General features: G+C 25.7%; 1 protein-coding gene across 1 annotated transcript; it reads right to left on the reverse strand.

Moving 5' to 3' along the window:
- Window positions 1-6,025: 6,025 nt before the first annotated feature.
- Window positions 6,026-12,022, reverse strand: LOC122855353 (POU domain protein CF1A). The gene has a single exon (XM_044156646.1). It carries the CDS (start codon window positions 10,797-10,799, stop codon window positions 9,444-9,446), a length of 1,356 nt encoding a protein of 451 aa, XP_044012581.1. The 5' UTR covers window positions 10,800-12,022; the 3' UTR covers window positions 6,026-9,443.
- Between the last annotated feature and the right edge of the window lie 1,067 nt (window positions 12,023-13,089).

The following is a 13,089-nucleotide window of genomic DNA, read 5'->3' on the forward strand; positions in this document are numbered from 1 at the left end:
ATATTAAATAATAAAATATTAAATGATTTATTTAATTCTGACATTAAGCAGTCAACTCGTTAATCAGCTGATCAGTTGTATTAAAGATAGAGTCACTTAGTTTACGTAAGTCAATGTTCGATTTTTCAGTGAGATATGAACACATACAGAAGTCACACGGGTGGATTCAAAGGTGAATACGAGAGGTGTAATCGAGGATAAATCCGAGGTCACGGAAACAACAACTATGTTTATTATCATACATATCAACAAATACCAACAAATAAATAAATATATATATATGTTTACATTAACTGCAATGTTCAAGTTGCCCTTAAGATTTATATAAATTATTTTTTTCTTTCTTTCTAAATTACACACGCAAATTATCAAGTGTATATCAGTATATACTTTCGTGACTTGAAATTGGTACTTTTTATTTTTATTTAATTTAATTTTGTATTTTTATTTAGTATGCTTTGGTATTTGGATCTATACTATCCTGATTATTACACATTATGCACTATACACTAATGGGACAAAAAATGCATCACGCATTTGTATTTATATATATCTTTATTTGTCTGTTGATATTTTTGTACTTGTATTGGTATAATATAGCGTGTCAACAAACTTATCAATCATTTATTTTATAACACTGCAAGTGTATAAATTTAATTTAATTTTAAATATTTATAAAAAAAAAAACGAATCAAGTTTTAGTATTAAATAATAAATTATAAATTTATTATAAGATTTATTTATTTTATAAATAATTTAGACTGAGTGAAAAACCACGTGCTCATTGATGATAATTTTACGATATGAAAAAAAAAAAATGAATATTATAATAAAAATTAAAATAAATATATATTGAAAAGTATCGTGCTAGCAAAAGTTTACACAGCCATACCTGAGTTATTTATCTGTCTTTTTTATACAGCAGCAGCAGCTATATGTTGAAGCCAACATATTTTCTTTCATACATCAATACACATCAATAAATATTGTACATGTGTATGTCTATTGTTTATAGATATATAATATAATATGTGTGTTTTAGATATTACTAAGTTGAATATCTATAGTATTAATCTATGTATATAATATTTCAAGTTGAATATAACAAAGACAATGATAATATGATATACAAGTGAGACAAAGTTTAAGCTGGACAAATGCGTGGGTCCACACAGTGTTGTTCAAGGCCTACCTGGTTTGACGCGACGAGAACGCGATTGGTCGTAGCAAGACTGCGCAATACAGAGGTGCAAAGTAGTGAAGGAGTTGAAATAAATAAAAAAAAAAAAAAAGTATATAAATAAATAAATAAATGTATAAATGAAGAAAGAAAAAAAAAATAAAATTTTTTTAAAATTAAAAGTCTGATGAAACACACAAAAAGCAATATAGAAAAAAAAAAAAAAAAAAAAAAATGACGAGAAAAAAAAAAAAAATCAAGAAAAATAGTGTTTTTATCTTGTAGATTTTAAAATGACAGATGAGATTTTTTTTTTTTTTTTTTCTTTCCGACCAAGCCCCACTATTTTCATATATAAAAAAAAAAAAAAAAATCCTTGACTTGTCAAATACAACTGGTAACCAGTACAAATGTGATAAACACGTCGATTTATTTAAGTTATCCTTCAATTTGCCTTGAAATAGACAGAATTTATTCAATTGATTAATTTAATTAATAAAAAAAAAAAAAATTATATATTAATATTATATTCTAAATTAAAAAGTAAAGAAAAATAATTTTAATTTTTAAAAAAATAATAATTGTTATTTTTTTTCATTCAATTTAAAGTGATTTTCTTGTTGTATAATGATGACGTCATTTTATATTAACCGGAAATGTAATGTAGGTAGTAGTAAGCACTTATTAAGCTTCGACGCTGGAGAAAGATGACAATATATACTGGACAAAGTGACAGCCAAGGAGGATGACGACCAATTGTTTCCTCCGCAAAAGAGAGTATATATCAAAGTATAAATAAATATATAAATGTGTTGGCAGAAATGGCAAGTGCCAACGTTTTACTGCATCATCACACAGACAAAAATTAAACAAATATATATGAATTATCAACGACAGTACCAAGTGTGGGCATTGTCTCTTAAATCAATGCGACACACATACACAAATACTAAAAGAGTCTTGAAAAATTTATTTATTTGCGCCTATTTTGATATCCTGTCACGCCGGAAATTAATAGAAGAAAAAAATTTATATTTTTTTACTCAAAAAGCTCATTGATTTAATTTAAAGATAAAAAAAAAAATTTATATCAATAAAAAATCATAATACTATGTAAAATGTATTTAAATAAAATAAATATATATCATTGTCAAATTGCTAATAAATAGTAAAGCCCATGATTAAGTTATTCAATTGAAAAAAAATAAAAATAATAGTAATAATATTCTGTATTACGAGTGTGGTTAAATATTATATAAAAAAAAATTCACCTGTTTACAATATAACTATAATCAGTAGGTGTCAATTTATAGATCATTGCGCTCTCTATTTCGGTAAAAGATATTTTATCATCTACATAAATATATATACAGTATAATGATTAACCTGATCATCATAATTTATCGTCTGATTAATATCGAAAAATTTATTCATATTTATTCAAACGACATTCCAGTTATTATTTATTTTTTATATTATTTTTAAAACACACAATTGCAATGATTGAAAAATTAATCAATGTATTTTACTATTACTACATTAAAGTTGTTTATTTATTTATTATAAATAATAATAAATAAATGCGTAATAGTTTTTTTTTTATATTTTCATTAATCAAAGTTTATATAAAAAGTAGAATAAAATTGGGCGTCGATATAATGAAGTATATATTAGAAGAGAGGGAATTTGTTTTATCAAGTAAAAGTGAAAAGAGCGCTTGCGTAAAATATAATACACACATAGACAAATATATATAATGAAAAATATAATTTAAGACATGCGCAGAATTTATTAAATGTCCTTCCAATTTTATCATTCGTTCATATATAAATTTTTTGTACTTGTATTATATATATTTACCTCCCTAAGCCAAAGATGGCCAGAAAATTTGTTCACACCTACTATGATTTAATGTCTGACATGCGCATATGAAATTTAAAGTCTTACAAGTATTTTTATTATATATATGCAGTATATAAAAATAATATTATTGACTTTTATAAAATAATCAACATTTAATAAAAAAAAAGTCAATACTATATGTAAATAGGGCGACACGACATAGGGCAACATGCTCACGATGTTATCATCATATTAATATACATAAAAAAATTTTAAAATTTTAAAATATCAATCAACTAATATCGAATATTATATCCCAACTAATTTTACTATCTCAAAATAAACCCTTTACTTTGTTTTTAAATAAACAAAAATTTATAAAATCAATTTGCTCCAAATATAAAATTACCAAAAATGATTTGAAATAAATTACAACCATTTGAGAGATAGTTGTTGTTTTTGTTGTTTTTTAAAATATTTTTAATCTGGATTCGTTTTATTGTTGTAACATTAAATCATATCCCACACCCCTTTAAATGTCCGTTGTTTCATTGTTAGCGCGTGTCATTCACGGTGAAATTGTTGGACGATTTTCTGATGCCACCTGGTTCAACTCGTTTTATATCTCTGTTTTTTTTTTTTTCTATATGAACATTATTTTATATTTTTTTAACCGTTCATATATTCGTGTCCTATCTGGCACCCTGGTTATTACCAGCCATGCGGGTTTTTCTCCCCTTTTGTAATTTTTTTAATTTGATTTTTTTTTTTTTTCATTTTTTCATACTTTATACACTGTCTCTCATTTTGACAAACGAGCAACACTGTAACGCACTCATTATCTTTGATTTTTAATTTAAAAATTAAAATACTAATTTTTTTTTTAAATTACACATATAAAATTATATTTATTAAATTTATTTTATCGTTAAATAAAAATAAACGACACAATTGATGATATTTATATAAGGAATTGAAGATGACCAATGTGGTAAAGTATTTCTTTATACATATATGATCATGTTTTTTTTTTTTTTTCTACATGAGTTGTGTTATATGCCAGCCTAACCCGGAGATAGATCTAGACAAGGTCAACATTAAAATCCTTCACTTGAATAGTTTTAAAAAAAAAAAACAATTATAAACAAAAAAATACTGAAAAATAAATACCATAATTAAAGTATATATATTTTTATTTATATAATAAAAAAATAATTGATCAATTCATTATAAATTTTTATATAAAATTTATAATAATTATTAATAGTTTAAATAAATAATTGAAAATTATGATGTTCAAGACGTTTAAAAATGCAGCAAATGCAATAAAATTTATGGTCAAGTTGCTCGATATGATTCAATCATTAAAAAAAAATAACCACAAGTGTGTATGTGTATTTTTATGGTGTGTGTGAATTATGAAAACATTAAAAAAACCATCTCACAAGTTCATAAAACCCCAACCTTAAAAATTCAATGAAACACGTATTATCTCATCGTGAACACGCAACCCAAATGACGATATGCAAATGCAATTTTTTTTTATTTTTTTATTTACGTATATTTTTATAAAATTCTTTTTCTTATTTTTCTGAATGATAGCCCATAAGAAAGTGAATATAACCACTTGCCATTGGGCTCTGATTGTTAATGTAAATATAAAATAAATATATAATAATAAATGATATATTAAATGGCCCAAGAGTTTACGTGACAAATAAAATAAATTTTAATGTATGATGATATTCTTAGATTTTGCTGAATGCGTGACTGAATCAACAGATTTATTCTCATTTAGTACACACGACATCAGGATCAATCGAGATAATAATTATTTTACCGTGTCATTTTAGTTACATCATTCAACACCTTATTTTAAAATTAAACTATGTTTTAACAACAGCTATTAAATAATTTGTTGAGATTTAAAATATAAAAAGAACAAAAAAAAAATATATAATTTAATTTATATATATTATTTAATTTAATATTAGATAATAAGAAAAATTTTTTATCATCAAGTTTTAGTGTGTCAATCCAAGGCTAAAAACAATTTGATGATGAAAAAAATAAAATAAAAAATAAATTGTGTCAATCGGTGCAAAATATCTGGCAAAACAGATGTGACATCTTAAAATGTCTGTGTCTCGTTCAATTAATTTTTATATGAAAAATAAAATTAAAAATTATAAAATGGTTAAAAAAAGGAATATTATTAAATAATTAAAAAATATCAGGTATTGTATACTTTCATCTCGTTTATTAATTAAAATTCAGTAGTAATTTAGTTTTTTTTTTTTTTTTTTTTTGTAATTCTAACAAAACGTTACCACTTTGCCAAATTTGTATTTATTTATTTTCATTTTTATTTTACGTTAATAATAATTAATATTTAATATAATAATATACAGGGGATTGGAGTTTTATTTATTTATATCTCAGTTTTATTTATTTTTTTTTATTTTTTTATTTTTTGTTGTATGTAACCCTTGATTTTTCTTTGTATACTTTTTTATTTATTTTATTATACACCAATTTATCTCATTCACTCACAATCGCACATCAATTTGAACGCTCGCGTGATTTCTTTTTTTTCTCTTTTTTTTTATTATTTATTTAATAAATTGTTTTTAAACCAGCAATCGAACATTTCAGTGTTGACTAATCAGGACTCTTAATGATTAAAAAAATTTTAACATATTTTTTTTTTCACTCCGATTGGCACCATTCACAATAATTTATTACATCAACATTTACACTGAAGTTCGATCGTAGCTCGCAAATATATATACATACTTTTTTATTTATTTATTTTTTTTATTTAATTATTATTACTATTATTATTTTTTTTTCTTAAATTCATTCGTTGTACGTCTTCGCGTTCATTCTTAATTTTTTTATATTTTAAAAATTTTATTTTTTTTCTCTTGTTATTTATGTACAAATGAGAATAGGTTACGGGTGTCCTATTGGCTAATCGCATTTTTCGATGATGTTTTAGTATTTAATTTTTAAAAAAAAGTAACTTTTTTTTTTTTTTTTTCATTTTTGTTGATTAACGAAAATCAATTTTATTTTTCTATAGCCTCGCTCCCTAACCAATCACAACGTCACATAATTTATTATTTTTTTTTTTTCATTGTATACAATTTTTTTTTTTAATTTTAAAAATTTTTTTTAAATAACAAAAAGTATGCAATAATAACGAAACAAATATTACAATCTAATATTTAACCTCGTAATAATAATGTGCTTTTCAATTTGAATTACTTTTTTTTTAATTTGCCGTTAATTAAAATGTTTAAAGTATCATTTTGATAACAATGACAACAAGTTTAATGATTACAAAAAAAATTAATAATAAAAAATAGCTTAGAATAATTAAAACTTTTTTTTTTATTTCATTGATAAATCCGATTAGTTTTTAGCTTTGTAATATTTTTTTTTTCGCATTAAGTATTTTTTATTTTTAAAGCACAATTATTACGAGATTATTTAGATTGCTTGAAAATTTCAAAAAGAAGGCAAAATTTTAATAAAAAATTATTTATATTGGCAAATTGTTTTTTTCCATATTTATTAAATTATTTTTTTTAATTTGTCTCATATAGTTTACAATAACCGCGTCAACACGACTTTTTTATTGTTTCATTAGATTTTTTTTTATTAATTTTAATATTTAAAAAAAATTACTTTTTTTTTTTTTTTATATTATTTGCTATTAATCTGATTGTATTTTTATGGAGTTAATATTTATTTTTTTAAATATTTATTTCTCTTTTTATTTTTAAATTCTACTATTTACAAAAAAACCTCCAATATTTTGCCGCGGAAATATAAACAATATGAGTCGTATTTGTATTGCTCAACAAAAATATTCAAAAAAAAAAAAAAATTACTATGATGTTCGCATTTACATTCACCAGGTAATTTTTTTTTTTTTTTTTCCAATTACCAAATAACTAAAAACAAAATTTCAATAACACTGAGCGTTAAAAAATACACTAGCAAATTTTTTTATATTTTTTTTTTGTATCCCATAATCCGAAAAAAAAACCATATAAAATATATTTTTTTAATTCATTAAAAATCATAACTAAAAAATTGAATATTCAATTAGTTTTTTTTTTTTTTTGCAAAAATATAATTTGATTTGATAAACTCAATGACATAATAATTAGTCAATAAAATTATGCAAAAAAAAAGTGATTTAAACCAACCATCAGTCAGACAAATATTTTTAAAATACAGATAAAACAAAATAGTAATTGAATATTTTTCTTTTTACCAAAAAAAAATTGAATTTAATAATATATTTTGAATAATATACTTTTTGTTTCTCACATTTGTGATACTTACATTTTATAAATTCAAATATGATGTCAATTAGATTTTTGCATGATCAGGTTGTGTGTGTTATTTCATTCCTCAAATTAATGCCAATGATGTTTTCTTCCAATCCATCGCAAACAGTTGTGTATATTCACACAAAAAAATAATATATCATAATAATATTTTAAATAAAAATAAGCACACGTCCACGTCGAATTGAAATCTTTTAAAATTGACATCAATCAGCTACACACACTTTTTTTTTTTTATATCTTTTTTGTTATAATTTTATTATTATTTTTTTTTCAATAATTTTTTTAGCGTATTACGATTTGTTCTGGCTTTTGCATTTTTTTTAGATATATAAATCTGGTTTTTTTTCGGATTAACGGGCAGTTGGGGGTAGTTGAAAAAAAAATTGATTTTTTTTTTGCTTTTTAAAGTATATTAAATGTCGGTGACGCGCGTCGCAGCATGCTCACTTAACTTACTAGATTCATCTGGTACATTATTTACAGTCCATATTTACTTATGTTACATCACTCTGGTGGATTTACACGAGGCAAATTCCACCCGAGCACAAGAGCACTCCCCTACGGTATATGCGTTTGCCTGCGAGCGTTAGTCCCTCTCAACGTGTATGTGTCTATGTACGTTTAAAAAAGTTTACTCCTTTTTTTTTTTTTGTTCATTTTTTATTTTTTGCCGCAGATAAGTGTACGTAAATACGTTTTTATTTTTCATGTTCAAGTATCCATTCCCGAGGTGTGTCATTCACTATTCTTTTTTATTTTTTTTGGTAACTTATTTTTTGAATTTATTTAAAAAAATTAAAATATTTTATTTAAATTATTTTGGAAAAAAAATCACTGTCACTTGAAAAAACAGATAACAGTATTGAGAAAAAAAAAAAAAAAATGATAATAAAATAAAAATTAATTTTTTTTTTGTAAACTGGACACACTGGATCACGGAAATTCTAACAAATACTCAAATCACATTTTATATACACTTGATAATTTTTTTTTTTCTACCGACGGCAAAAATCAAATGAATAAATAAAAAAAATGAAAATTTTTGATAAATAATATATGAATTTTTGGTTCGTTCATATCCGTCAAAATATCCGACGGTGGTCTATGCCTTTATCACGATAAAATTGAGAAAAAAAATTAGAAAGAACCACTGCACCAAGAGGGACCACACGTCACACCAAACAAACAAACAAACAACAAGTTATTAATAACAACGTTAGGAACGACAAAAGGCCTGTAAAGGTCCATTTTATGTTTTTGTTTGAAAAAAAAAAAAATATCTAACTCAATATTCTAGAAAAATTGTCCATAAAAAAAAAAGAAAAATAAAACGGAAAATATATATATATATATAATATGATAGTAATAATAATAATATTAATAATAAAGATAATAATAATAATAAAGATAATAATAATATAAATTGAAGTTCATCGAAGTAATATCACCAATGTGTCCTCGGTTAAATCTTCTATGTCGTTCCGCATTTATTTCGCAAAGTCCACAATGTTTATTATTTATTTGTTTTTTTAGTTAATAATAATTTTACGTATTCACAGAGTTTTTTTTAGAAGACTTTGCGAACAAAAATTATGTATGTTGAAACGAAAAAATATATATATAAAAAAAAAAAATAAAATAATAATAATTATTATTTAATTTATAAACATTAAAGGTGTCACACACATAGTTTCTATAGTTTATTTTTTTTTTGAATTTGAAACTATATTATAACACTCTTGCGTCGGCCTCCCCGGTGCTCCGGGTGGACCTCGCATATCACCTCGCAAAAAACTAATAGTCATATATATATTTTATCATTGGTTGTCATCTTGATCGTCACTGTCCATCATGTATTGATTTTGTTGATGAAAATTTTGTTGTTGTTGTTGTTGCTGTTGACGATGATGATGATACTGCCACGGCAGCTACGTAGCACCATAACCAGTTGTACGTGCCTGGAGGTAGTGATGATAAAAAGGTGGTAATCCATCTGGACTTGTATTAGTTTGCGAAGATAAAGCGAGGCCCAGCGGGGGAGGCCCCGGTGAACGCTAGTGAGCCGCAAGTGAATGTGCTGTAAGACCCTGAGGGCTTAACATTGGTGGACTATGACTATGTCCCATTGGTGAACCATGTAAATGATCTTGTGGATGATATCCTTGATGTAAACCTTGTCCTTGATGACCAGGTGGCATACCATCCATCATACCATCACCAAGTGTATTTGGTGGTGTCATTCTTTTTTCTTTTTGTCGACGATTACAAAACCATACTCTAACAACTTCTTTTTCTAACTGTAAACTATCAGCAAGTGATGTTATTTCTTGTGCTGATGGTTTTGGTTGTTTATGAAAATGTTGTTCTAATGCACCTTTAACTGATACTTCAATTGATGTACGTTTTTTTCTTTTTCTTCCTTGTGCAGCAATTTTATCAATACTTGTTGGTGATCCAGTTGTTGAATCAGCTTCTTCAAGCCATTTTTGTAATAATGGCTTTAATTTACACATATTTTTAAAACTTAATTGTAATGCTTCAAATCTACATATGGTTGTTTGTGAAAAAACATTACCATATAATGTACCAAGTGCAAGACCAACATCAGCTTGTGTAAAACCTAATTTAATTCTTCTTTGTTTAAATTGTTTAGCAAATGCTTCAAGATCATCAGATGTTGGTGTATCTTCTTCACCAGCACTATGATCCCTATCAAGTGGATGACCAGAATGTAATTGATGACCAGATGGTGGACTATGGTTATGAGAATCTCGTAAATGATGTGGTAAACCAGATTGATGATTATGCAATTGATGAGGATGTTGATGTTGATGTGGATGTAACATTCCATTCATTGCAGCATGATATTGGCTAAGTGTTGTTGGTGATGATGCACCACCACTTGGATTATAATGTGCCGACGGTACAACTGGTGCATGCCAAGAATGTGGTGAACTCATTCCTTGTGATTGATGTGAACCACGATGATGCATATTTTGTACACTATCTGTTGCTGTTGCTGCTGATGATAATGGTTTAACATCAATATTATTATTACCCTGTATATGTGAATGATGATGTGGATGATGTGTTGTATGATGCATTCCAATTGATGCTGCCCATGGATCACCAGCTTGTAAACTAACCCAAGGATTTGTTGTTGATAAATTTGCTGGATGTGGTGATATTCCATTTGGTGTTGGTGATGATGATATTTGATGATGATGATGGTGATGATGATGATGTTGTGGTGCTGGCATATATTTCATTTCACCAGCATCAGAAGCGCTACGGGGTGAACCCGATGAGTAGCCACCAACTCCGATATTCATTCCGATAGCTGATCCTGAACCACCGTCCAGGTCGGCTGACACTGCGCTACTAACCGGCATGTACGTTGTAGCTGCCATCTACTCCCTTGATACCCAATCTAATACCGCACCAGATTTTTGGAGCGGTACCCTTTTTTTTTTTTATTTTATTTATTATAGATATCTTTTTAGTTTCTCTATGAACTCACAAATTGAATTCAACCCTTGTTTAATAACACATAAATACACTTCAATACAACACCAACCAATACACTGTATACAAGTTCGATCCTTATATTTTCTATTTATTCGCTGCTAGAGTCTATTTTTCAAAAGGTATATAGGATATATAATAATACCCTTCGATTTCAAAGAGCTATATAGTAAATAACACACAGCACAACCTGTCGTATTGCCGAATCCAATTGATGATCTTCAATTGCTGACTCCAAAATTCATTAAATAATGAAAATTAAAAAAAAAAAAAAAAAAAACAAACAAAAATCATGAGATTTAATTTATGTAAAATAAAGTTTATTATTTTTTTTTTTAATTTCAATAATTTTTTTTTTTGATGCTTATTTATTGGAGTATATGTTATATGTTCAATAAACTTTTAATCACTTTCAATATTTGGGAGTTGGCTCCACAAAATTTTGCATCTCACTAAATATCTTTCCACAGTAATTATCATTTTTATTATTTTTAAATCAACACTTATCAGAACACGCACTGTTTTCGTTGAATCAAAAAAAATAAATAAATAAATAAAACACTTTGATGATATTGATTAAAAAAAAAAATAATATACACAAGTCACTTGTAATTATTTATTTATTTTATAAATGCATATATTCACTTGAATCGTTGTTGGTTCAATTGATAAAGACATCAATGGTATGTCCATATTTTAATAGATTAAATTCACACACGATATATCCGATTTCATTAATTATATTTCCAAATTTAGAAATATAAATAAAAAAATTTAAAATAAACAAATAAAATTAACACAAATGAATAGATTATATAAGGGAAGTTGTTTTTTTTTTTTCTTTTTTTTATTTTTATTTCTTTCAATCAATTGAGAAAAAGAAAATAAAAAATTATAATTTTATTTTTCCTGATGTTTTGAAAAACTCGCGGTAAAAATACACCACTGTATATATAATTTGTTTATAAATACAGAAAGAAAAAAAAAAATCTGTATATATTATTAAAAAAGAAAAATAATATAAATTGTTAAAATATTTTTCTGTCTCTCATGCATAACGCATGTCGTAGCTGAGAGCAACTGACTGCCTCGCCTCACAACTTGCCGGAGGTTCCCAACAATTTTCATGTATAGGGGATAACTTTATGCGCGCGCTATTCACCACTCTACACAACACTACAGTAGTATATTCTTTATCCCCCACTATATTAACAAATATATATTTTCATTGGTTGATGTTGCAAGGTGGCCGTCGATCCAACGTCACTATTGGGCGGCACTACTACTTTGTGCTCCGCCTGTTAATACATTGAAAAAAATTTTCGAGCTTTCAACTCACTGAGAACAGGGAAAATTTTAGCTATATAAACTACTGAGCAAATTTTACCCCTCACGCGCTTCTTCTCTAGCTATATATATACATGTAAAAATTTAATACTACTACTACTACGACTACTACTACTACTACTGTGTACGTAGAGAAAAATGAAAAAAAAAAAAAAAACGAAAAAAGTAAAATAGGATATTATCCTACTGCATCCAAGCTTCTCTACTTGTATTTGAGCTTTTCTTTTTCATAAGTGCATTAATTTTAACCCTCCTATTCTCAATTGTTTTTTTTTTCTAAATTTCTATATCTTTTTTTTATGTGGTCACAGTTTATCTAGTTTTTTTTTTTTATTTATGCAGCACAGTTTTTATTTAAGGGTTGCTATCCTATTCACTCTCATATGTCTTATGTATATTTTTCTATTTTTTTTTTTTTCATTTCAATTAGCTTATTAATTTTTTTCAACCCCCCAAATTTTGTCTCATCTAATCACTTAATATTTTTTTGCTTAAAATAATATTTTTGCAACAGGTGCTAATTTATAGATAATTGCTAAAATAATTTTTCATATTTTTCTCTATACTAAATAATAAAAATAAAAATATATGTGTTATGTATATATAAAAATTAAAATAAATTTTTTTTATGGCGGGTCAAGGTCGTTGAATGAATTTTATGAGGGATTTAACTGAATGAAGTAGTATATGTTTAACGGAATATATCCATAATGATATATATCATTTGAAAGAATTTTCATATTTTATTGAGGAGAACGGAATTGTAATGATTGTATTATACTGGCATAACTGGGTGGTAGAGTAGACAAATACGATGAGGGAAAATAA

This window comes from Aphidius gifuensis, linkage group LG4, assembly GCF_014905175.1.
Source record: "Aphidius gifuensis isolate YNYX2018 linkage group LG4, ASM1490517v1, whole genome shotgun sequence".
NCBI lineage: Eukaryota > Metazoa > Arthropoda > Insecta > Hymenoptera > Braconidae > Aphidius > Aphidius gifuensis.